This window comes from Zonotrichia leucophrys, chromosome 1 (assembly GCF_028769735.1).
Source record: "Zonotrichia leucophrys gambelii isolate GWCS_2022_RI chromosome 1, RI_Zleu_2.0, whole genome shotgun sequence".
Taxonomy (NCBI): domain Eukaryota; kingdom Metazoa; phylum Chordata; class Aves; order Passeriformes; family Passerellidae; genus Zonotrichia; species Zonotrichia leucophrys.
In genome coordinates, this window is record NC_088169.1 from 35,011,304 (window position 1) to 35,038,978 (window position 27,675).

Here is a 27,675-nt window from a genome sequence, read left to right on the forward strand (position 1 = left end):
ATCCAAAATGTGAGAATATAGAATTTATATTATTTTAGAGAAAATCTGTCAAAGACAGGATGCAACTGGTTTTCTAGGAGCATTCAGTGACTTCTGTCACAATGTCGTTTGTTCATCTGCCTCATGCAGTGCCCGTCTCCAAAGCATCTGGTGATCTTCAGTCATGACACAAAACTGATTCATGTCCAAGCACTGTTCATCCTGTATTTTTAATGAAGTGGGAGTCTTATGATCTTTAATTTCAATCCTTAGGCAAAACACATATTCATATAGTGATGAATTAACTTTATGTGAGCACTTCATAATATTGGACTGCTGGGCAATTTTGCAGTTTAAATATTCTTTCAATGTAGCCTTGTGGCTTAGAACTAATTAATTTGAACATGGAGAATGTGGTAAAAAAATGTGGTAAATTGAACATGTATGCGTGTGTTCCCACAAAAGCACAACCACTGCAGCAGAGCTGGGGCTGCAGGTGTGCAGAGCAGCCCTTTATTCTTCAGAGTGGGGTGGGCAGCGGGAGAGGGAGGGAGCACTGGCTGTGTGCGCCTCCCACCAGAGGGGGGTGGAGGAGCACGTTTGGCCAGTGGCTTCCGAGCCTCACAACACAGCAGAAATATTGAGACTCAAAAGCTGCTGATTTTACCCTGGCAGATTTGTTAAGAGGTGTAGGTATATTAGAGAGCCCCAACCTTTTGCTATATGCATATGGTCGGCTAAAGGATATAGAGCACAAGAAGTGTTCTCCCCTATCCTTCAAGGCCGAGAGGAAGTGACCTCAAGTTGGCCCAGAGAAGGCATATATTGGGTATTAAGAAAAATTTCTTTACCATAAAGGTGGCCAGACATAGGAATAGGCTGCCCAGGGAAGTGGTGGAATCACCAAACCTGAAAGTGTTCAAAAAATGTGCAACTGTGGCACTTGGGAATATGGTTTAATACATGGTTTAATGAAGAGCTTGGTGCTGCTGGGTTAGTGCTGGGCTTGGTGATTTTAGAGGTCTTTTCCAATTAAGTGGTTCTGTGATTCTGTGATCAGGCAGCATCCCATTTAGTTGTGAGACTGGTAAGACTTTTCAAAGTGTAAATGAGGCTTCAGAGAGGTAGGAATGTATGACTTTTCACAAATTTATAATTGGCCAGATTTGGGAAAATTTGCATAGTACAAGGCACAGTCCTTATATGAATTCATACCAAATTTTGTTGGAGCCCTAACATGACCAAGACCCAGTTTTCTATTTTCCTTTTTTTGTAATGTGATCTAAAGTATATTTTGTGCAGCATTGATGTCAGAAGTAGTTACATCGTTTATACTGAACAAGAAAATGATCTTAGTTTAGACCAGCAATGCTTTTAAGAAACTTGAATGGTATTCTATTCTGATGTCATCTACCTAGTTTTAGATAGCCATATGTAAAGATATCTTCACAAAATAAGATATTCAGCTTTTAAAATTTTCTGAATGGTTATAAAAGGTTTGAAAGGATAAATAATTCAGATAAAAATATTTTTTAAAACTCAGATCAGAAAAGTTCTGTCTCAAAAGAACACAAGTAAAATTAATGTGGAATGTCTCTATCCATATTAAAAATATTAATATTTGGTATGTTTCCATTTACTATTATTTATTTTCTTTTTTCAGAGAATTTTATTAAATTATTATAATATCTTATTTCTTGAGATCAAAGCAATCTGCATTTAATATCTCATAGGGACAATTGTCCGTGTGGTTTCATATTATCTTATTGGAAAATCAAAACTTGTTTTATTTTTCTGCTAACACTCCCCATGGCAAATCCCATCTTCACATGGAAACTATTGGTTGAAATGGAGGACTGACTTTTAAGTGGGGGTAGAAGAAAAAGGCTACCTCATATCCATGAATGGACCACCAGGATGTGCTTTGAAGATGGGATGGAAGCAAAACATTCACTATGTGTGAATGATTACTTGGGAACTTCTTTCATGTGACCGCTGGGAAAAAGTTTTGTTTCTAATGAACCTGATGACAGACCTGGGGCAATTTACATCTCCATATGCTTTCTTTGCTATTTTGCCTGTGAATGTAGGCAAATGCTCTTAAATGAGTAGCTGTTGTGTACGGGAACGTCTTTTTTGAAACATTTGTGCAATGGCTATAGACATTCAATGTACATATTCCTTAGAAGCTTCTGATAACCTTTTGGCTTATAAGGGTCCATTTTTAAGAGAAACCTTACATGCATATACATACTTCTGAGTATGTAAGGTTTCAGTCCCTCCTGTGTAAAAAGCAAACCACAGTAAGCAGTGAAAGAAGAATTTTTGGAGATTCAGGGAGGAGCTGGCTTTCTGTAGTTTCCCTCATTTAGATTTCTTTTATCTTGTGTTCAGATGAGGGCAGTTTCAAATGAGCAAGAAAACTCATTGCTCATGGTATGGGATCCTGTAAGACTGTTGCATGTCCATAGGGATATTTGAACCTCTCAAAACTCCTGTGATAAAGGGAAACAAGAATATAGGAATTATCATGCTGAATCAAACAAAAAAGTTTTGCTATCCTGTTCTACCATTATATAGTTTATAAAAAAAAGGTGAAGAAAATCTTCCAAGTAGACTAATATGGTACTGTTATGGTGGCACTCAGGCTTTAATCTGAGCTTAGAATAGGCAGTGGAAATTTGGTTTATATGCTTTCAATTTCTTAAACTAACTATTCTATTTTCAGACACTATGATGATTTCTGTGAGATCTCTTTACTGGAGACTTTGGAAAAGAAAATAAGTACTAGAGAGCCAGAAATAAAAAACGTTCTCCTGGAGTGTGCTGTATTCATCTATATTGTATATGGAATATACAATACAAACATGGTTCTCTCCTTTTAGAAAGTTAGAAGTAAAGCTATACAAAATGATCACATTTTCTCTCATTTGTAAACACCTGAAAAATTATTTTGGCCTTATTTTTTCATTATTTCTCTAGAGAAGACATTGTGATGACTTTTGACATCCTTTCACATGTTATATAGCTTGTATACAGTGTTTTGCCAGGCAGAAATGGAAAGATAATACGCTTGTGTACGTGTCCCACTGGACAGTAAACATAAGCAACGTGAAAGTTTTTAAACCAGAAGATTTCATTGTGTTTGGTGGGACTGTTCCAACATGGAGAATCACCTGTTCTGAATGAAAGTATCTGGAGTGATTTTACAGGGTTTGGTGGAAGAAATACTGACTGCTTCAAAATATTCAAAATATTATGAAACCAGAGAGAAAATAATATCCTATTTTAAGAATATTTGATGTACATGTTGGTTATTGAATTGATTTTTAAGCAAGTAACTACAGAAATCAACCTCTTTATCTTCATCAAACACTGTAACCTGCTGTGCTAGTTTTTCTCACCAGCAAGGTTGTCTTCAGCTCTCTAACACTTTTTGTAGGCCTCCTTAGTATGATCTGCATGCTTATCTGGCCTATAAGGACCTTTAGGGCTTCTTGCACTTAGAAGTCAATATGCTGAAGGAATAAACTGAACTTCTATTCCAAATAACATAGGACATTGTGATCATGGTATTTTTCCAAAATACCCAGAGGCAGCTGACTTTATTGTCAGAGTACTACAAGAAGAGAAGCACATCTGATCCTAGTAAGATGCATTCTGCCCTGCTGTGTGGTCCCATAGCTTATCTGTGTCCTAGAGGACTTATTTTTATTAGATTTGCTAAATCATTTTGCCTCTCAGGCTGACTTTGTTTGCAAAATTTCTTTTGTGTTTTCAAAGACTGAGCTGCAAACACCAATGTAAATGCTGACAGAATGTGTGAATGATGTCAGAGCATTTGTATTTCATCTTCAACTCATGTTTCTTTTAAGGCCATAAGAGTAAAATCACATCAAGACATCAAAAAAGATTTGTTGTCTACTGTTTGAGGGCTAAGTTTACTACTTGTGCTGTCCTTTCCTCACCTTTTTAGCTTCTTTTTTAGTTCAGTTTTTCCTCCCTATAGATGTTGCCTATAATTCTGTGCATTCTGTGCATGGTTTATCTTATAACTGTTTTCCTTTAAATATTCCCCAACTAAACATGATAAACAATAATTTATTATTCTGTTCTTATAACAATGGGTGTTATCAACCACCACCCTCCACAATGTACTGCTTCTAACACCAGTGCTGATAAAAGGGTGGAGGAGCCATTGACATGGAAGTGTTGCCTGCGCGAAATAAAATGCCTATCTTTAGACAGTCATCTTAAAAGGCTAGAGGAACAGGGTGATGGGAGCATGAAGTTCAGCAAAAAGAAATGCAAAGTCCTGTACCTGGGGAGCAGCATAAGCTTGGGGATGACCACTGGAAAGCAGCTCTGAAGGGAAGGCAAAGCTAGTACAGAACAATCTGATCATGAGCCAGCAGTGCAGCCTTGCAAGGAAAAAAGGCCAGTGATATCCTGGGCTGAATTAGAGAGAGCTTTGCCAGCACAGATAAGAAGGTGATTCTTCACTCTGCTCAACTCTAGGAATAACTGTCTCTTTTTTTTTTTTTTTTTTTGTCATGATTTCAGCTGTAATAGAGTTAATTTTCTCCCTGGTAGCTAGTACAGTGCTGTGGTTTTGATTTAGCATGAGAATAATGTTGAAAATACACCAACATTTTAGCTGTTCTAAGTAGTGTTTACCTTGTTTATCCTAAGTCAAGGACTTTTAAGTTTCCCATGTTCTGCCAATGATCAGGTACACAGGTAGCTGGAAAGATGCATTGCCAGGACAGCTGACCAGAACTGGCCAAAGGGACATTCCATACCCTGGAATGCCATGCTCAGTGAGGAATTGGCTGATAGGGACCAATCACTGCTCTGGGCTGGGCTGGGTATTGGTCAGTGGGTACTTAGCAACCCTACAGAGCATCACCTGTCTTTTTTGGGTTTTGTTCCTTTCTTTTTGTTGTACTCATTTATTATCATTTATTTATTTATTATTTATATTATTGTTATTATTATCATAATATTTTAAATCAACTACTCATTTCATCTTATCTCAAAATACAGGTTTTACCTTTTTTTTTTTTGCATTCTCCTCCTCACTCCACCAGGGGGTGTGGAGTATAGGTGTTAGTGAATGGCTGCATGGTACTTAGTTACTGTCTGAAGTTAAACCACAACATTCTCAAGCAATATCTGGAATAAAATTTGGATTATAACAGCTAATGGAAATGTCTATAGTGCACTGGTTATAAATTATCTGACTCTGTGGTGCAGTTAATGTACTTGAAGTACAAAATCACAGAAAAACCTTATATAGTCAAGACATCTAGTCATGACTTTCAGAAGTGTCCTTCTAGTAGAATTACTTTTCCTTTTCTTAAAGGCATTAAATTTAATGCAATTTACAGCAATTTCCCTGTTGCTGTATAATCAACACTGGAACAAAAGGTTACTTAGGTTCTCTGCCTTTCAATTAGTTTGATTCTTCATCTTCAAAGAACCATGTCAAAATATTTTGCCAGGCTATAAACATCAACTGGATTTTCTTTCTGCATTCAACAGATACCAGATTCTGCCAACTGCCAATCAGAATATGGGGAAATGATGCCAAATTCCTCCTTGACATACAACTGAGCCCATTAATAGCAAAGTAGATTTATGGGTGTGTTGCAAAATATTTCACATGGTCTCTTTAAACACCTATTCACATCAAACCAAAAGCTGCCATGAAAGGCTGATATATAACATTTGAGGTAAAATTGTGCTATTGAAACCCATCACTCAATTGTCCAAGCTTTTTCAATGCTGTGGAATTTAAATGCTCCCACTTTGTGCTCATTCCCTTGAGTGAGTTCACTGCTGAGGATGTTACTCCCACTGAGTGTCATGGCAGCAGAAGGAGAACCTCAGCTGGGGTGCTAACATTAAAAGCAATTCTGACTTAATTGATTTCAACTCAAGATAGAGAATAACTTCACACTTCTTGTGTAATCAAAATTGAGAGGAAATACAGACTCTTTTCTGACTGCTTTTTCTACCTCTTGTTTTTAGTCTATAGCATAGCACTTGTGCTACCTGTTTTAGTTTTGTAACCCCTGAGTCTTTTCTGATGTGGAAATTTTCTCCAGTACCTGGGTGTTTAAATCCTTTGTGCTGTTGATTGTGATCTAACACATGTTATTTCAGCAAAATAGCATGCAAGAGACAGGAGACATTAGCACGCACTGAGATACCATGAGCGATAACTCCAGTATCAACCATCTGCTAGACCCTTTGTTTACTGCCTTTCTTTGTACTGAAGTTCAAATATTTTGGAATAAATGCGGGGAAAATTGCTCAAGTAACTCCCCAACTCAGCTTTAGTTTCTTTATGAACAACATCTGCAGAATATGATAGGAAACAAAAACATCTGTTTTGCTGTATTCTGCTTTTCTATTGATTCGTACACAAACCTGAAGCTGGGCTGTTTGGGGCATTGTCTCCTTGTTTATTATGTAAAAACCCCAAGCAAACTCAATACACAAAGGTAACACAATCAAAAGTGGAGCAGGTATTAGTAGGCCCACAGTAAGCTTGAATCATCTTCATAACCTCTGGATGAAGTGTCTTTCATATGGAAATGAAAGCTGAGCTACCTAAAGAGAGAAATCCCAAAACGCATCCATTTTCTAACTGTAACACCATTGCTAATGGCAAGATATACTGTAAAGTAGAGATGAACTTTTGTCTGTATTGATTAGTTTCATCTGGTCTGCGATAATTTAATGCATTGGAAATATGCTTGTTTGCCTAGCAGACCAGTATGCCTGGTTCTATTGTGCTGGACTGTACTTCTCTTGGATATCAGAGAGATTCTGGGCAATGCCTGTGAAAGCTGGTAAGTGGCTGTGGTTTCCCACTGCCTATATGAACGCATTTAAGTTGAGATAGATAGAATACTTGAAAATTCATCCTTTAGAATTTTGGGTGGAAAGCATTATTTATTGTTGTTGTTGACAAAGCACAGTTTTAAATAGGCCTCCTTGTGCATGCAGAAGTGGAATTTTCCCTTCATCTTACCAGGGCTCCCCCTGTCCTTCTCCCTCTCCTTGCTTAACCTTTTAGCTCAGTATTTTAAGAATTCACAGGGTGTGTAGAAGTCAGGCTCTCACTGCTCTTTTTAGTAAGAAGGGCCTCTTATACCCATTAAAAACTATGGTGCATTTGTCTACACTGTTTCCACCCTTTTTTGAAATCTCAGCTCTTTCAAAGAAAAAAAAATAAAAAGTCCCTTTTCCAAACTGTCTGGCTCAGAGGGGTAAGACAATGTACGACTCCACAGCCCAGGGATGCAGATGCCCACCAAAAAGGGGATTGATGCTTTTTGCATAAACCTGATCACACTAAAAGAATCACTGGACAAAGCAGAGCTTTTTGTGCCACATACATGTCCCCCTCCATCTTACAATTAGTGACTTTAGCCTCCTCCTTAGCTAAGAGATGTACTGCTGGCACTTCCTAACTGTCATAGGGATATCTTATCCTTTAAGGGGGTTGGGCTGAAATGCTTCCTCTTATTTATAAAATTTCCTAGCAGTACAGAGAGTTAATGCAGAGAGCTCGTTCTCTCTGTAGACCCTGCAAGACCTATTGCCTGCAATTTATCAACCCATCTAGCTTTCTTATCAAAAATCTGAAGCTGAATACGCTCTTGCATTTAGCAGCCTTCCAGGAACACAGTGATAAATGCTACTTTTTAACAGAAGACTTTTGTAGACCAATGTAGAACAGGAAAACATTTATCAAAAAAGGGTGATACTGGGGCATACTGATACAAAGAAAACAGAGAGAAAGAAAAAGTAATAAAATAGTCCTGAGATAATGGTTTTTTCTCTTTTATTCAATACAATTATAATATTAAGTACTTCAGAAATGTGAAGATATTGTTTGGCCCATCTTCTGACAACATTTTTAGCCTGACTAGATATATATAGGGAGATTTTTTCCAATATGGTGCATATTGTTCCTTTTTCACAATTATCTTCTAAGACTAGGAAATCAAAAGCCCCAGACAAAGAGCAGGTAAACATTAAACCTATCACCAGACCAGGGGATTTTGATTTGAAAAATAAACTGTGTCATTTCACCAGGGAAGGGACACAGGGCTCCTTTGTCTGCAACCTATGATAGAGCATTGCCTTCAGGGCATGAAGGGAAGAAAGGTTCTGCCTCTGCCTCCACACCTGGCCCTGATGCACCGCAGTAAGGAGGGGATAGAAGCCCCAAACAGATGTAACTTCTCAAGTTGCAGGTTTGGGGCTCCTTTCCAGCTGGCAATATGGAAGTGTGGATGCATGCAGGGGCCCCTCGTTGCTCAGGGTACAGCTGCTGTCTCCCGCTACCCGGAAAATCTTGTGCCAGCAGTTTCCAGCAAGAAACCAGACAGGAGCAAGCCATGCAGCAGGCAATAACTCAGCTCTCAAATCATAAGAAATGATTACAAGAAATTTCCAGGAGTGGAGGAGTTATTATTGCATTTCTTCTCTTGTTGCACAATACTGCTGTTTCGGCCACTAGATTAGTCAGTGATAGATCTGTACTCAGATATGCAGTGACAAAAGGTCAATTAGGGTCATATCCGACAGAAAATGCTGACTTCTTGCCCTTGGTATTTTGACAAGTTTAGCCCCATGTAGTTTTTTCAAAAAAAAATGACATTATATAATCCAGTCTTTCAAGCATTTAATGAACATGGCCCTCCAGTTTCATCTTTGCAGTTTGCATTGTTTTCACAAAAAGGGAAAAGAAAAATAAACTATGTTTTACATGGCTGAGTTTAGGAGCTGTAAAAATGTAAGCTGCAAAAAAAAAAAAAAAGCAAGAACGGTTTTGAAAGCTTTGTTAAACACACTCTAAGAAGATTCTAGGTTTATTGCAAAAGAAGCAACCATTTTCTGGTCAAAATTATGCATTTGATAGTTGAGCAAAGCATATTTCCAAGTAAATTTAAAGGCACAATTGTTAAAAAACAATAGCAAAAAAAAATTGAGTGTAGAAGACTGACTTCAGTAAGTTCTGTTACTTGTTTTAACAAAAGCATTATTTCCTCCTATTCTTCCTCTCACTGAAAATCAGACATGAAAAACAAAGCAAACAATAGAGATATTCAATTTATCAATATAAATTGGCCTGGCGCTGCTATAGCTAGCACATAAATTGTGTGAGGAAGAAATATACATTATGTTTGTTCCATTGTTGAGGAAATACTGTTCAATTAGTCTGGACTACCACATGAACCCATTCCCTTCCTTTGGGATATAATGAGGGAACAGGCTATAGCATCTGAGGGACTCTTGCCTTTGAAGAACATGACAAGTTTTGAATAAATAAGAATGAAGACGTGAATGTTACTGTGTACTCTTCTTTTCACTGTGGGGAACTGAACAGGCCTTTTACTGTCTGGCTGCTTAATTTGCTAATTTGTGGAAGTCTGCTCTGAGAGATGGAATGCATGTTTGTGTGACCATGTGGGAAAGAGGAGAGGAGAGGAGAGGAGAGGGAGGGAGGGAGGGAGGGAGGGAGGGAGGGGAGGGAGGGGAGGGGAGGGAGGGGAGGGAGGAGGAGAGGAGAGGGGAGGGGAGGGGAGGGAGGGAGGGAGGGGAGGGGAGGGGAGGGGAGGGGAGGGGAGGGAGGGGAGGGAGGGAGGGAGGAGAGGAGAGGAGAGGAGAGGAGAGGAGAGGAGAGGAGAGGAGAGGAGAGGAGAGGAGAGGAGAGGAGAGGAGAGGAGAGGAGAGGAGAGGAGAGGAGAGGAGAGGAGAGGAGAGGAGAGGAGAGGAGAGGGATGGCAAAATGGTGGAAAATGGCAGATGGCAAAGGGTGTTTAGGGAAGCCTCCAATACCCTCTAACAGTGAGCATGGTTAATCTTCTACAGTGTTTGATAGAATCATCATCAGTACCTGGGGAAGATCTTTCCTGTTCCTTAAATTGTGTGTTTCATCATTCTGTAGAGATTCTTGTAGAGTTTATAAGGATTGGAAGGGTCTTTTTTTTAAGTGATGGGGAAAGGGAGCTTTTGTTGAAGGCAAGTAATTCCCTATATTTTGTTTTCATCTTGGGCAACATTTTTAAAATAAATATTTGAGGTATGTGGGTGTTTTATTTATTTTATTTCTAATATGTTACATAAAATGTAAGTGTGGTTGCATGCATGCACAAAAACACCCTTTCTATCTATGAAACACAATACAAGATGTATTTTGTTCTGAAAACTTACATTATTATAACATTTCAGGACAGCTGCTGAAACAGAATAATCCAATATGATGTTCTCCTCTTTTTTTTATTTTCAGAGTAAAATTTCAGGAAAATGAATGAAAATATTTTGAATCCAGACAGACAAGTAGTTGTGCCACAGAAAGTGGTTTAATTGAAGTAGCTAGCTTTGCAAGCAATCATATGATGTGGGCTGAAGAGGAAGCAACTAAACAATATATTCTGTGCTTTACTTCCCTCTTTGTTCATAGAATCATTACTGGAGCAGGTTCTTGTCTTTTGTAATTCACTGTAACTTACTTGTTTCTAATGCAAGAATGACAATTTATATAATGTACAAAGAGCTGAGCTGAGCTATTTTCTGCTCATCAAATTTTGCAGAGCTTGAATTAGCTTAAAATTCAATGCATTCTTACAGTGCTATTGAAACTTTTCATGGTTACCTTTCACAAAAATTTCCAGAAGTGGGCAGTGTACAAAAAGCACCCCCCAAACTTGCATACAAGGCAAAATTGTTTTCAGGATTATGTGAAATCCATGTTAATCTTGTTAGTGAACAGTCAAATCTGTGACAATGTCCAAAAAAGCTTGGGGAATGTAGCTGAACTGTCCTTCCAATTGAGTTTCTCACTTACTGGCCAGAAAATATCTTTATTTTTCTTTGTAAAACAATCTGGAACCCTTAGACAAAGATCTTGGCACTTAATGATCCATACTATTGTTTACTGTTCTTGAAAAGATCTGGAATTAAGGTTTTTAAAGCACTGAATTAAAATATTTTACTAATCACAGTAATTTTCTGAAATGCGCGATTTCCAATTTGCACATTAAATCAGAGTGTTTGCATAATGGAAGTATGTGATTGGCAAGGCTTATTCAGCTGATAAAGCCATTAATGACTGACTGATGTGCAGGTGAATAACTGCAGCTAATTCAGCACATAACCACACTATATCTTCTTACACAGATGATAGGCACTTTTAATACTTAAATTTTATTACTAAATTTGCTTTCAAATAGCATGTAACATAAGTGATATGCAGAAACTCAGAATCATCAAGATTTTTTTTGCCAAGTCTGATTGCTGAGTACATTGCATTTTAGATTTTAAATTAAACATACTTTAAAAGATGGTATGTTTAGAAAACTTGAAAATATTGTTCTAAACTTATTTTTAAACTTGTTAAAAGAACCCCAAACTCCCCCTTTTCTAAAGAAAAACAAAAGACTAGTATATGTGATATGAATAAGAAGTCCTAATTTGTGTCTACAGCTGCTGATTGCACTAAACCCCAGTTCAAAATAAATGAAACTCAGTTAAACATAAATACTGTTCAAAATGAACTTCAGTTTTCTAAAATAAAGGCTGTAAGATGCTGACTGTTCAAAAACTCTAAGACATAGAGGGCATGACCTTCTGAGAAAACACTTGCCCTGCTGTTCTAGAGGAAGCGGCCTACACAAGAAGTATCTGCAGGCTAAAATGTGATTCAATACTGTACATCCTTGCTCTTCTCAGAGTTGTCCTTATTCCTTCTCTATAAAACCTTTAAGGCGTGCCATGAAATGCAAAGTTAGGCAATAAAAATCTCTTTACATGAGACAGCAAAACCTCTTTATTTTCTCTCTTCATTTGGGAAGAGCAATGGTGTAGTTTGCCCTGCTCTACACACTCCATAAACAGAAGGAGTAAATCTCAGCTCTGCTGACATATATTATGGGAGAGCTCCTGTGCTCTCCTGTCCATAGAAGGAAAATGGGGCTTTGGGATAAACCCCAATTCGAAGAACAAATCCTGGCTCTATAAATTATCAGGAGTTTGTTTCAAACACTTGAGTCTGCCCAAGAGATTGTAGCTGTTGGGAAAGTACAGATCTAAAAACACAGCCCAGTGTCTTTCTTGATGTGAATCTTATCATGATGACCTTTTCTCTTCCGTCACTCTCCCAAACTCATCTGGACTTTTATGGAATTTCCTAACACCTCCTGCAGCTTTTATAACATCACATACATGTCATCATTCATTATAATATGGAAGCCAGCAAAAGGAGCTGTAGTGTTGGGTGCTGGTATCAGGCAAGCAATCTCAGCTCCTTTGCCATCATTATTTTCAGCTGCTCCTGAAAAAGTGAAGATTTTTTCCAAAGGCCCCTGTTTGTCACTGTTCTTCCCATCTTCTTGCTGGCTTTCTGCCTCAGTGATGGACTCTGGTTCTTCATATTCCAGTTTGGTTTGCAACACCACATGATCATTTTTGTCTAGCCATTCCTAGAAAAACGTTAATGTTAATGTCAGCAGAGATGAGTTATCTGTCAAAAGAAGCCTGGTTGTACAGATACCAATTACCAACTTTCATATTGACATCTTTCCAGGATAAGCCAGGAGACGATGAAACAGAAGCAATGTAGAGAAGCAGGACATAAAATAACAGGAAAGAAGACAGAGTGGCAGGAAAGCAGATAGGATCCCAGAACTGCATACAAACTCCTACTTATTCTTGAGACCACATAAAATACATTTTTGTATTTAATTAGGGCCCCTAGAAAACCTTGGACGTGTAAAATATCTGGTGCTCCCTCTTTGATAGACTCATGCTTTCTTTGACCCAAGCACTGACTTAATCTAAATTAAGACTAAGTTCAGATGAAGATTTAGGCAATATAGCATATCTGATTAATGCTTTCCTACTAATTTGAATTTGGTTTTTTTTCTTCACTTTGAGTTTAAAGCTGTCTTTTATATAAAAAGTTTTCAGCTTGTCACTGAAAAATTATCACTGATTTTTGATATTCCATTGGATTTGAAAACATTAATATTTAACCCATTTCCCCTTTAGAGGAAACTTACTAGCAATTAAGGTAAACACTAGAACAACTAACACAGAAAACTACACCACATATGTGATGAGTGACTCATAAGAAGCATTAAGAAAACAAAGGCAAAAACTGTACTCCATTCATTTGATAGATATTCTGTGTCTAAAGGTTTTGTGAGCATGGACCTCTATGGCTGAGAGTGGATATTCCCTCCTGTGACTGACACCTGCAAAGCTGTGAGTGTGCCAGCACTCTGAAATTGTTCTCCAGAAGTTTATCTGTCTCTACTGCAAGTACATTTTCACAATCCCAAAGCAGCACTGCACTGATTTTATGAGCATTTGCTCTGTGGATCCTCTTGTTGATGCCGCACAAGAGGGAGGATTTGAGTCTTTTGTCTTGGGTCAGAGACTCCTTTAGTAGCAATGTCTGTGCAGAGCAAGGATCAGTAGCTACCTTAAAATTATTCTCATTATCTCCAAAATTTTTTGGAGTTTGCAGCTCAGCTAAGGTGATTTTTACCTGTAAGTTTCCATTATGATCATTGAAGAGATCAGCAAATGGGTATTTTGGGTCTGGTATAGCAGGCAGGACTGACATCTGAACCCTGCAAAAAGGAAATAAAACTAAATAAACGTTTTGTTATAGCATAGTTATTCATAGAAAAATCTCCTTCCGTACAGTTCTGTACCCACAAATATATTTTGCATTATAGTACTCTGTTCTTGATTTCTTTTTAATGTATTCTAAAGCCAAAAAGTAGTTATAACACTCTGATAACTCCATCAGGCTAAGAGATTTTTTTGATAAATTTTCAACCCAATCCCAGTCTAGCAAAATCCAGACTTTACACAAACTTCCAGTTATTCGGCATGTGTCGTTTTGCTCAATGCCATAGTCAGAGCTTGCACTCTCTAGTTACCTTCCCCTAGATAGGGAAGATGGTGTACCAACCAGCTGTATTGGCTGAGTTAGTGAACACAAATGTAAATGTGAGTCATAGAAGTGTAGGAGAAAAAACTCCATTTATGAACTGAAAGGGTAACTAGAGTCACAAACACTTTCATCTCTGAAAATATGTCATTAGTGGCACTTTTTTCCACCAAAAAAGCAAAAATCTGGGGCCTTTGTGGACATGCTTGTTGTTTGGTAGTTGTTTGGGATTTTTTAAAATTGTCAATTCTAAACATGAACAGCATTATTCAACAGCCAATCTAAATATTGATGTAGTCTTATTAAAGTTAAATGCACTCAAGCTTACTTTATCCTACCTGCAAACAGGCATTTGGATTGATTGATGAAAGCTGAACAAAAGAATGCCCTTTCATAAGAAGTAGCTAGAAAAATTGGCTTCTCAGAATTTAGTTACATTTCCTTAAAAGAAAGAAATTAAATGGAAGGGACAGAATTTTATCCTGAAACATTGTCTTTTACCAGAATTGTTCCAGTTTTGCAAATTAAAGGCCTGGGTGTTTGAAAGGCCAGGATGTATCATTCCTCAAACAGTGGTTAAGCTGCTGACTTCTACATCTTCACCATGACTTCATTTGCCTGACAAGAATTTTCATCACAAGAGGCTTCATCCACACTGACAGCTCTGTTTTCATGACATGGCTATTTAGTGGTAACCAATAAAACTATATTTACCTCTGCCACTTACACAGAAGAATCAGGAGGATAAGCATCATTAAGATTACCGCCAGCGAACAACTTAAAATAATTACTGTCTTTGACTGAGGAGTTATATCATCATCACATGAATCTAAGAATAATCACAAAAAGAGTATGTCAAAAAAATTTTTTTGCTTTATCTGTAAATGTTCCTAATCATGCTAAAATATTGACTTTTTTAAAAAGAAGAAAAAAAGCCAGAAAAAGCCAGAAATGTTTTTAAGGACAAATAAGACAAGTTTAATTGCTCAATTGAGACTGAAAAGAAAATCTCTGCTTCCCCAAACCTTGCAACAAAATTAAATTGTGCTTTTATTTATCTAAATTGACCTGGTACTGGACAACAGAGGTGGCTTATAGGCAGTGTAGATGCATTATGAATGAATCAAGTATTTCTACTCGCATTCATCACATTGTATTAACAGTGATAAAGCAGCTTTGTGCCAAGATCTGTATTACATACACCAACTTACAATCATTGAAGCTGCAAATGCAAGTTTACATGTAGCCCAAATGTCTTATCTCTCAACAAAAAAAAAATAAACAATATTACCCAGAAAGTAACTAGAGGCAGGCTAAAACCTGACATGCAAGAATATAGAACTAATGAATTTGTGCATTTTCCTGCATTCTCAGTGTTCTTCCTGCAGCTTTTGCAATGCCACCTCAAACCTCTGCCTCCTAGTGCTGGCCTTCTGGTCTCCACAGAAATGCCAAAACCCTGGATGATTATTCATACAGAAGCAACTGTCCAGCCTGTTCCACCTCCTTGCTCTGTTTAGCTGCCAGGAAACCACAAGTAAAATTGTGACCCCCCCCCCCCGCCCGCTAAGTGAGGTCTTCAGAGTTTATGAAATTTCTTGAAGCTTCACAGCTTCATCTGGTTATAGATTTGGAGTCAATAACTCATTAAAGTCCTGAAGAAAACTGCTTGCCCCAGTGAAGGAGTTGTGTCAATGTCACTTCTGATCCAGGGGCACACAGAATCTCTTAACCACTTTGACTGCCTCCTCTGGGATGTCCTTCTTTGCAGGCACCTGCTGACAGCCTCTGATCAAATGGTTCAGGTAAGACTGAGAAGTTGTCTGCTCTCAGAGGTGCAGAGGAAAATACTGTCCTTATTTCCTGAGGGCATTGCCAGCCACACCTGAGGGCATGCTTGCAGGCTCACAATTTTCATAGTGGGAGAGTCTTCTCTGTAGGTCAGCACTGTGGCTGTGATTGTACAGGCTACCTATGATCCAGGATTTCATCCCAACGAGGTTGTCTTCAAGAGAGCTAATAGCCCATTGCATTTTAGAGAAGTCAGATCTTTTTACTCTGAACAATTGAGGCCTTCATAATTCTGGTAAAGTTTAATGAGTGGCAGTTTGTGCTTAGGTAACATAAATGTGTTTGTATGGTGTACATTCTTTTTTTTACCTGCAGAAAAACTGGGATTTGTTTTTGATGAGCAGTAGGAATACTGTTTGCATTGACAATCTAATTCATGTCGGTCACCCTCAGTTAATTGCAACTGTCTGGTAAGAAAGCAGTGCTGATTCTGGCTTTGCTTCCCTTCAATCTCTTTTTCCCCATCCTCCTCGTTTCGATCAATCCAACATCCTTGAGCATCAGACTTCTGTGACCTGTGGTCCTGTAGTACAACTGGATGTACTTGCAAAAACTACCTTCAAAAATTAGACATTAGGGATTTTCTTAGAGTTCATATTTGATGTCTAAATATCATATACAGGCACCCCCCTTCAACACACACTGAGCCCTCATGCATTACATCACTGTCACTGAGGATCCTCAGTGCTATTGTAACACAGATAATAACACTCTTAACTTTACTGATTATAAAATTAATTGGTAGCTTCAGGGGCTATCAGGAGCAAAGTGGATAGAGTTAAATTAAACAGGTGCAATTAAGCATTCACATGAACTTGCTTTGATAGCCCAACATGGAGAACAATAGTACAATAGTGCAACATTCATTTGCTGCATGTCCTCAGCTTCTTTTGCAATCACTCCTTCTTCTTTTGCACTTAGACTATATATATATATATATATATATACACACACACATATATATATAAGGTGTTACCTAATAACGTGCCATTCATCCAAAATGTTTCAGCTGCCCAGCCACTGCTGTATTTAACCACATTGCAGTGTGGTACCAGTCTCGTCAGTCTGGCCCGGAAAGAGTAGCACTTACTGGGATCGAAGCCTTGCTCTCCAATACTGCAGCACTTGGAGGTTCTGGACTGAGAAAGAAGGTTTATCATTGTCAATTCTGGTTTTTAAGACAGTGCTTCAAAATGCTGCACTCAGTCATGATCACAATTAGGACAAGGAATAAGCCAATGCAGAACCTCAGAAACAAATGTTACCTTCTCTGAGTTTTGAGGAATTCTGTTTCTTGATTGACTTCTGACTATTCATATCCATTCCTTGTTGTGTGGTATTGAGTTGAAGGTCCTAACAATCATTGCATAGTGCACTATGTTACAGTTGCATATTTACAATACACAAAGACACTCCAATCCACAAAATATTTACAAGTTATATTTGAGAATGGAAAGGTTTAAGTTAGTGAAATAGTGTTTGAAAATTCTTTACAGCTGATATAAGAAAATTCTTTACAGCTGAATAAATAAGAATCTTGTGTAATTTCTTTTTTTATCTACTATTTCATTAGTTTTTCTTTTTGTTCTCTCCTCCTTAATCTGTTTTCTGCTTCTATCTTTCCAAACTCCTCTATTCTGAATATATGCCTTTTCCTTAGATTGCCCTCAGCTCTTAGGGTGGGAACTGCCTTTAAATTTATAAATTATTTCTGGAATGGTAGAAACCCAGAGTTCTAAAAATCTAGATATTTTCTGCTAGCAGATATATTTGAAAATATAGAATGGGAGAAAATTTGGGAACAAATGTATTTTATATTCTATGGATATGCTACTTCCAACTCCTTCTAGTATTGAATAAAAATGTGATGTCTACTGCTTTCAATGTTGATTAAAAATGTGACATACAACTCACTTGCCACTCTTTGTCAAACTTGCTTTTGTACTGAAGCTCAAATCTCAAGCACCATGCATTTCTCTCAGGTTTATTACAGCTTACAGTAACAGTGTCCTCTTTCCAGAAGAAGGTCACATTTTCTGGTGGACTGGGCTTTACTGAGAAAAAGAGAAACAAACTTGGCTATAGCATCCTAAAATGAGCTCTTGCCTTCTTGTATTATGAAAACTCTGCCTTCCTAATTTAAAGGCTTCACTCTGATCCTTGATATTTGTCCTTTGTTACCAAAAATTTTTGAAATTTATTTTGTTATCAGTGGGGGTTTAATAGTGAAAATTTGAGGATCAGGCTGCAGTTTTCCATAATTTAACAGATGTTGGTAAAATCAAGAATATAAAAGCATTCCCAAAGTTTGATGCCTTGACAGATTTGTGTTTAATCCCTTTTGCTAAAATATTATTAATAAGCTTGGAATATATAATTTTTTTTCAGATAATTCTGCATTGTATATATTCTGCGTGATTTCTATTAGGAAAAAAAATCGTTCTACTTTGAATGATGTAGGTATGCAAAATTCCAGAAGTTTTTGATAAATTAATCTCACACTAGATGGTAAATATGCATTTGGGGACAGTAAGGATTCAATAAAAACAGGAACATATCTCTGCTAGTAGTAGGATGCCCCTTTTACTCTGCCAGACTGTACCATAGCTATTCAGCTAATTTCTATTGACATCAATGATGGTTTTGTGACAGCATCTTTGACAAGAAGCAGTTTGCTGCCTGGTATTGCATGAAAAATGGCAAAAGAATGAAGGTTGAAAGTATGAGAAATATCTCACAGTCAGCACTAAGACAAAAAACTATTCATTTTCTTGCTCAGCAGGCCTGCACCAGACAAAGAACACCCATATATATATATTTAGTATTTTCCTTTGGATTTTGAAATTGTATTTTGGGACAAGTCTGACTGTCCTATGTTGTCTCACTTAACTGCAGCTGCACACAAGCCTATGTAACTATAGCATGGAACAAAAATCAGCATGAAATAACTGTAGTTTTGTTTTGATGTGCACAATGATAACATTTTATATGCCATATGAGAGATTTTTTCTCAAACTTAGAGAACTGGAAAATCTGCCTAAGTAGTCATGATTTTTCATACTTACTGTAAAAATCAGCTTTTAGATTTTTGGAAAAAAGCACATCACTTCCATTGCTGTTCCTGATAGAAATGGTAAGGGTAGGTCCTTCTGTCTTAAAAAGACATCCAGAATTATAATCTTGATCCAATAAATAGGTGGTACATGGCTTCCAAACTTTGTTCTTGCCTTCACCAAATCTGTAAGTGAAATAATATTGGTAAATGGAAAACTTAAAAATTAAGTTAATGAAATTTTTAATGCTTTTTTTTTTTTTCTTCAAATGTTACGTCAAGGGAAGTCTGAGCATGGTTTTTATTGAAGTGACAAATTTCATAGTGGTGTGAGGGAATTCATCACCCAAACTTCACCTAATTTCCAGCCCTGGGTTTGGATGCAGTCTGAAATATTCAAGTTTTGTTCATATTGTTATTTTCTAATAAGGGAATGACTTGCTCAAACAGATGCTCTCATGATCCTGTTTTCAAGATGTACTGTGAAAAGTTCTTCCATATATATAACCCAGAAAGAAAATATAAGCACTACAACTGTCTTTAACCAAAATATTACACTTCTGTTAGCCATTAATGATCTCAGTTAATAAGGCAAATATATACATATATGTGGAGAAAACATTTTCAATGGTGTAATTAGCATCAGCAATGCACAGAACAGGGAAAATGACAGAAGGGGGACAAATCTTTCATATTATATCTGCTGTGACTAGTTACTCACCAGGTTTATTGATTTGTATGCTTTTGTAAGTTGTGAATATAAACAAGTTTCATGCTGGATATGAAGAAATATTAAAAGAATTTCTAGTTCAGAGAAGACTCAAATGGGTTTGGATATTTCATTGTCCCTAAGTAAATCCTTTAACAAGAGAGGAATAGGGACTGACAATACTCACTTGTAAAAAAATGACACATTCTCATTGGGAAAAAGCTCTCTTGTTGCCCATGTGATCTGCATCTTCTCGTTATTGAAGTTGATTATTGTGGTGTTGATGGCATCTTCCCCACCTGCTCAGGACATTTACAGAGAATATGATTTCAGGAGTGAGGATGAAAAGCATCCCTTGACGTTGGTAGGCTGTCAGTGTCTCTGGGTCTGGATTGAAGGCACTTGAGACGGTAGTTCATGTTCGGACTCGGGTGTTTATTATTTCTTATCAGTAAAACAGTCTCACAAACCCGAGTTCGGCAGCTTTTCATTAGAAGGCACAAAATGGCTCACAATCTCTTGTTACGAGGTCTTTTAAGACTAAACTATCCAATTAAGAACTGACACATCGATTATTTTCCCTTTTAACCCAATAACTGATCCCAAAGAGCCCCCAGTGGGGACTTTTCTGCCCAACTACAAAATGCCACCCAAACCCATGGAGAAGAAGGAAGAAGAAGCATGAAGAAGAAACCCAGAATGACACCCTGTGCCCTCCATCTTGCTTCCATCCACAACGTACTAAAAATCCTAAAACCTAAATTTCTCTCCAAGTGATACACCTACACTACTCTCTATAATTTATTTCACACTTTTGTGGATTCCAGTCTATCTTGAAGTCTAGGAAACTTTCTCCATGAATGAGGATCAAAGTCAAGGCTCCCCTGGGGGGGTCATGGCACCCCAGAGCAGACAGAGAAATATTCCTGGTACCCTGGGTTTCCACAGTAGGAAATCAGTATTTCTAAGATATGTATGCAATAGGCTCAGATGATAATAAATCAAGAAGACAAAAGAACGTCCAAAATACAAGGAGATAGAGTAAAACAACTTAGAGAGGTTGAAATTAGGAATTCAAAAATAAGGAAATGAAGGCATGCACAATGACACAAGAGACTTGGCCACATGGTTCCAGGACCAAAAAGTGTAGGCTGGGCCACGTTCCTGCACTGCATGAGGCTTACACCTTGAGGAGAACTTTCCCCAAAACAGCTGCTGAAGAAATCTGGGAACGAACACTGTAGGGAACATCTGTGAAAACTGTCAGATGTTTGCTGTGAGAAACCAGGAATTAACACCAGAAATGCAGACCAGTCTAGAGCCACAGGAACAGAGAGGAGATCAGCACAAGTAGATGCATTGCATTTTTGATCTATGGCCCGTTCCACCTTAAGTACTAGCACGGTCATTTAATGTCTCCTGACTGCACGCAGACATTATTTCCTCTCCTATCATCTCCTTGACACTGTTCTTGCTAGGGACACAGGATTCCACAATCAGACATTGAAGATAAACCTGACATTGAAGAAATGAAGAAATTAAGAAGGCAGAAGGATTAGAAATCCATTCTATATCAAAAATTGGGTTTTTTGCATTCTATAAGATGTGAAATAGTCTTTACTTGAGTGAATAAAGAGGAAGAAAATGTATCATCAAGAAACTACTTGAAGGCAAAATTTTCAGACTTCTCCAGGCGTGAAGTGTCTACCACTAAAATTATTTGTTGGAATATTCCTGTCTAGAAGGAAAATATAGGATTTTAGCTTTGATCGCTGTGTACATTTCATGCTCCTCTGGACTTTTGAAGGGGTTTAAAATTTTAAAATATTTCTTATGGGCTTTTCATTATATCCAGTCATTTAAATTATTTCATGGATAACTATTCTCATGGATGCTATCTTTTGCTCTGTAATCAACGTGAAGAACGTGAGACATGGGTTCAAATAAGCATTTTGCCTTTTTTAATGACTTTATCTGTGTCTAGGTGCTTTATGACTACTCTAATTAGAGTTATAACATTTTTGTTGAGGTGTATTTTTGTTGTAACATATAGTCTTGTCAAAACCATTCATGACAGTTATAGCAAAAATTCAGGACATACTGGGTAGATGTACCTTCAGGTTTCTGCTATGTGACTCGTGGAGCTGTGGAAAAAAGATTCTGCTCTTACTCAAGAAAAGGACTTGAAACTACCTCCTCCATCTCTAACCTACTGTCTGCAAACTTGTTTTGTATTGTTTTCTCCAACATAAAACCTTGTTTACAAGCTGAGGCAAAAACAGAAGGAAAAAACCTTAAAAGATTTAATAAAGTGGAGTTTATCCAGCAAGTTCTACCTCTGTTGCCACAAAGTACCTACAACAAAGCAGCTCATTTTACATAAGACTTCAAGTTCTTTGTAATTCCTTTGTGTAGGTCTAGGAGATGATCTTGTCTTTTACTAAAGCTACTAAGAAATATGCAGGCAAAGTGTCTAACAGTGGATTCTTGGTCTATGATTGTACTACTACATTTTAATTTTTATGGACTACTTTAGCATGGTTGTGCTGTGCAGTATGTAATGTAACTGAAATCCTTTAATTTTTGCACTCAGATTTTCTATAAAACTAGTTTAATGTATATTTAATGTGCATTAGGTGTATGTTCTCCATCCTTAAGTAAAATTGACATAATGAAAAAGCCTATACATGTTAGAATGGAGAATATTGTAATGTCCTGAGATAATTTTTATGACTATATAATGAATCCTTTCCATTCCCTTTAGAAGTTACAGAATATATACTTTTTACTTTTAGATAATTAGTCTGATTGCCTGTATTTTCACTTTGAGAAAGAACTGCTAATGATCATGGTTCAATTATGAAAATAAGAACAGGAAGAGTACTTGCTTTCTTAATTACATATTTTCAAGGGCAATTAATTTCAAAATTAATTTCTGATGCTGTTTCTATGTGTACAATATTTGGGCAGGATGACAGAAAGCAAAATGTTGTTTGTGGGGTATGTTTTTGAATTTTCCACGAGACCAGGCTGCTCAGAGCCCCATCCAACCTGACCTTGTACAATTCCAGGGATGGGGCACTCATAGCTTCTCTGTGCAACCTGTTCTAGTGCCTCACCACCCTCCCAGTAAAGAACACTTTCCTAACACCTAATCTAAATCCAGTCTCTTTCATTTTAAGGCCAGCACCCCTTGTCCTGTCACTACATGCCCCATATAGAAAATCTCTTTCCATCACAATTGATCTGAGGTGTTCAGTCAATCTGGTCGCAGGGGCTGTGCAGGTACAGAACAAAAGAAGGAAGAGGGAAAAAGGAGTTTATAACATAAGTACAGAACACTGTAACAGAAGCAAGGAAAGTAAAATCTTGTTTTAAATATCTCAAAAAGGAAAAAACTACAATGATATGAGTTTTCTTCCTCCGACTTTGGAATTCTTAAACAATACTATAAAGCTTATTCTTTCTAAATTTACTGGACAGTATAAATAACTTCTTTTTTCTTTTTCTTTGCAAATTATTTTTCTGAGGAAATTGTTGGAATTAAGAGAGTTAACACTGGTTCATTAATTGTGAGTGAGAGCACACAGAAATTTCTTATCCAAATTTTTTTTACACATCTGACAATTAATGTGGTGACAAAATTTAGACTGATTTTGCCTCTCAGCTAGGTGATCTGTGCTTGGGAATCTCATTGAACCTGTGACTATATATCCTACAACCTGCCAGCAGAGAAGTAAAGATGTGGTAAAGTTGTAAGCCACCCTTCCATCTCTGTGCAGGTCAATTGTTGAAACCCTTTTTTCAGGGTGCCAAATTTTCCCTCAATACCAATGTGAAAAGGGCACCAGCATTAAAGCCCTGAATCCCATAGCATTCTTTCAAGGGGGACTTTGATCTTTTCATACTCCCAGTGGGTTATTTGAGGTATGGCTGGCTCTAGAGATGGATACTAGTAAGGAAACCAGAGGAATCCCATGGCATTTCCACGCAATCAAAGTGGACACTGACTAGCCTGTTGGAAGGCAAAAAAAAAAAGACACCAATTAATTATTCTGAACCTTAAAAAACACTCCTTGTTCTCTATTTTTTTCAAATGTATTACAACTCTGCACTATTTATTAGAGGCTGCAATTCAGAGGTGAAGACTACATCTTGGGTTTGGTGATGAACATTTTTGTATGGCAAAGAATATTAGTTTGACTCCAGTCCTGAAGTGATTTATTCATGGACCTAACTCTGAGTAGTTGACTTCAGCAGGACTGGTAAGATTGTATCAACTTAACAACATAAATAAATATATCTAAATCAGAACCTTTTTCTGCAAAATATCCCTACATATTATAAATTAAAATGCTGGGATTTTAAAATCAAAGTGTAAACTCCAACAACTGCAGTTATTTGTGTACTAAAAGGGAAGGCAATACATTATTAAATTCTTTAACAAGAAATAGAAAGTTAATGGAATGGAATAGAAATGATAGTAAACCATCTGGTGACATATACATATTCTTTCCTGTGCTCCCATTTTAAAAAAATTTCATAAGAAATTAGTTTCAACATAATTAAGTAGGTATGTAGGACAGAATCTTACCAATATTTAGCATTAAAGACTTTGTTTTCAGAGCTCTAGTTGGAGAAATTTTCTTCTGTGCTTCCTAATTTCATGAGATGTGAAGCCTTTTTGAATGTAGTATGAGTTGTACTTTTTGTAAATGCACAGTAGGTATTTGCAAGTATCTTTTGAAATTATGACATGTATACTTTGCATAATTGAAATTTCAACATGAAGGCATGCATAACCTAAGTGAGTTTCTTTAAAGTTTAGTGTAAATTGGCATCAAGTCCTCTGAGGATATATACAGTTTATCTGAAATATATTTTTTCTTTTTGATGATGTTTCCCTTGCCATTAACTAAAAAGGTGTTTGGTTTTAAGCAAGTATATACCTATACTTCTGCAGGCAGAATCATTTGTATCTTCTGTTAGTGGAAGGAGAGAGAGGATAGAGGAGACAATTTCTGTCCCTTTATTTATGATGGAAATTTTTTAAATTCAGCTGTGACATCATAGATCATTCTCAGCTGATATGTCAGCTCTCCCACAGTAATTGCAAATATTTAAAGCCTTCTTCTAATTGTGATCCTTGAGGCATACAATACACCAAAGCAGCACATTCATAATTATTCTTTCTATTATAATAATGGATAGATGAAGAGGTCAAAAATGTTATGAACAGGCAGTCCCTGGGCTAAAAGAGGTGGCACAACTTTCTATCTGAAGATGAGCTGCTGATCTACCTGATCTCCAGTATGCTGCAGTGCTGGAGGATATATACCAGGGCCCTGGAGCAAGAGCTTCAGAGAAATTATCCAAGCCTACACCTTCCATAAAACCAGACTGGGACTGGTAAGGTGCCACACAAGACTTGAACATCACAGGCCCTGCTGGCCACCTAATTCTTCTGAGGACAGAGAAGCATGGAAAATACCACTATGGTGTGTGGAGAAAGTAGTTCTACAGGGGAAAAAACCCCAACATTTCCTTGAGTAAAAAATTTTGCAAATGCAACCATGAGAAAGTGTATGAGCAAGTACATTCCACCTCCTTTCTATTTTTCAAAGTTTATTACTGAGAAAAGATAATACTGAAAAGGAACATGTAAAAAGGCTAAATGTCATGGAACAAATTTTTAAAAAAAGAAAGGGAGAGGCAGAATATCAGTCTTCAAAGATAACAGAATGAAACATGCATGTACTGGAACAGTTGCAACCTCATTGATGCATAACAAAGAAGAAAAAACACTTTTGATTTCCTTAGACTGATGAGACCTGATAAGTAACCACATGTTGAACTTCCACATGTTGCAGTACACTGTACAGAAGCTACTGGAGAACAAGACCCAGATCTGAACCTATAGTCTTTAGTTACCCTTCATGTTGATGAAGGAAAGTTTTATTTTTTTGATAGGAAGAAATGTAGGCGAAAGTGCCGTTAGTGCACAAGGCTGCTGAATTGAAAGCACAGGACAGAGAATGAATAGCAAAAATCTTTTCAAGAAGACGAAAAAAGCCAACAAGTGAAAGTTCTTTATAGATATATTGAGACAAGGTATAATTCTTCTAGCATAATTCTTAGAATCCGCCAAATTCAGTGCTTTGGGGTTTTTCTCAGAAGATCGCTGTCCATTACCAGGCATCACAACGCTGCATAAAATAGGTACCACAGCTCTAATTTTCAAATTTTGTTCCACAAAGGCATGCCATGAGCACTGCATGGCTATAGGTGATTGCCATCTCAGGGCAGAGAAGTCACCTTCCCTCACAGGACAGCCAGTGACTCACAGGGACAATCAACCCTGGGGAATCAGGTGGTGCAGCATTGCCAGAAATGGTATTTATTTACCATATGTATGGCAGAACAGAGACGTAACTTATAGGTTGATAGCATGAGATCATAACTTTAAAGAATTTCTTTTTTCCTTATAAAATGAATGACAGGGAATGTGTGAGAATTTAACTCGAGTGAGGATTAGATTTTTGATGTAAATGTTGAGCTTTATTTTTTATTTCTGTAGTAATGCATTTATCTTTGACAAGCTATAAGTAATGGCATTGCAGACAAATACCTAAGACAGAGATGTTCTTAGGTAGCCAAACAACTGGTCTCTAATAATTTTGCTGTGTAACAGTATTTTTATCTTGATGCTTTCCCAGGAACAATGTATTGCTGATCTTTTCCCATAGTGTTCATTCTTTTAGAGTACTAAGTGCAGAAATCTTACCTTGAATGTGTTTTATCCTTCTTTTTTCATCAAAGGGTATTCTTTTTTGGCTGCAATCTACTCTGTTAGAAAACTTTCATAGAAATCTGTTATATTTTGCTTTTTAGAAGACCACTTTCATTTCTGCTGGATATTAATTTTTGTTTGGTTCAGTCTTCTAATCAAAAAAAGCACTGAATATTCTAACACATGAGGTAAAATATACACAGAAATATTGATATATACACAGAAATATTGCTAGCTGATAAATCAATTTCTAAATAAATATATGGGGATTTGAACTTACCAGATGATTGTGACTGAGAAGCCACCATATTGCCTAGTATGAAGATCATTGAATATGCTTGAAAGATGAGTCTCATGGTTGGAATGACTGTGAAGAGATGAGTAATCATAATCTCTGGATTTACTATTTGATCACTTTGTACCAGGTGCTGGAGGGAAGTGGAGGAAATGACAACAGGAAATAAAAGATGGCTTATCTATAGCTACAAACAAATCAGAAGTACCGGACCTTCTTCATACAATGAAAAAAAACCATATATAATCAGAATATGAGTATCTTTTTTCCCAGCTTTATCTTCTCACAGCTGTAGCAATCAGAGGAGACCATAGCCCTGATGCAAACCAGGACGAGGCAGCTGTGCAGAGGTGTGACCACAGAGTATCACAGAATCAATTACAGAGGCACACAACACGCAAGGTTGGAAGGGACTGCAGTGGGTCCACCTGGTCCAATCTCCCTGCTCAGGCAGGCTCATTCCACAGGCCCAGGATTGTGTTCAGGTAGTTCTTGAATATTTCTAGTGAGAGAGATTCAACAGCCTCTCTGGACCATCTCTTCCAGTCACATGCATAGTAATTTTCTTCCTCATATTCAGGTGGAATTTTCTGTGCATCAGTTACTGCCCATTGCCTCTTGTCCTATTGCTTGTCACCCCAAGAGGAGCCAGGCCCCATCTTGACACCATCCCTTCAGAAACTGACAGACATTGATGAGGCATCAGGAAATGTACAGTAACCTTCTTCTCACACAGGGGCTCTCTTGGGCAGATGATCAAGTCAGTCATGGTGTATGTGAAGTATCCTGAGCTTATATACCATGCTGCCTGAGACCCCTGAACAACATTTTGCTGCAAATTTCTCGAGAGTAGGAGCTTGTCTGCCATGCCTGGTATGGATGGCTGGGAGTACACTCAGAAGTGCTGCCATGATTTTATTTTTTGGCTTGTTTTCCTTCCTCTTAGATCCCTACCTGAAATGTTCACAGTCCCAACAGATCTATTTGTCCAATGAGACCTTTTTCAGCTTAGTCA

The 27,675-nt window shown here is 37.5% G+C and overlaps 1 protein-coding gene across 1 annotated transcript; it reads right to left on the reverse strand.

Annotated features, from left to right (window-relative positions):
* Positions 1–12,209: 12,209 nt before the first annotated feature.
* CRLF2 (cytokine receptor like factor 2) lies at positions 12,210–26,721 on the reverse strand. Its single transcript, XM_064715680.1, has 8 exons — positions 26,646–26,721; positions 19,763–19,874; positions 18,880–19,052; positions 17,729–17,868; positions 16,791–16,953; positions 14,678–14,792; positions 13,553–13,637; positions 12,210–12,482 (listed from the first exon to the last, which is right to left on the reverse strand). The coding sequence occupies exons 1-8, from the start codon at positions 26,719–26,721 to the stop codon at positions 12,210–12,212; spliced, it is 1,137 nt and encodes a 378-aa protein (XP_064571750.1).
* Between the last annotated feature and the right edge of the window lie 954 nt (positions 26,722–27,675).

Coding starts and splice junctions, on each gene's coding strand:
- CRLF2 (XM_064715680.1), bottom strand. CDS start 26,721: ATGAGACTCATCTTTCAAGCATATTCAATGATCTTCATACTAGGCAAT. Junction 19,875..26,645: donor TTCTCAGTCACAATCATCTG/GTAAGTTCAAAT, acceptor TGTCCTGAGCAG/GTGGGGAAGATGCCATCAAC. Junction 14,793..16,790: donor GATGAATGGCACGTTATTAG/GTAACACCTTAT, acceptor GATTATTCTTAG/ATTCATGTGATGATGATATA.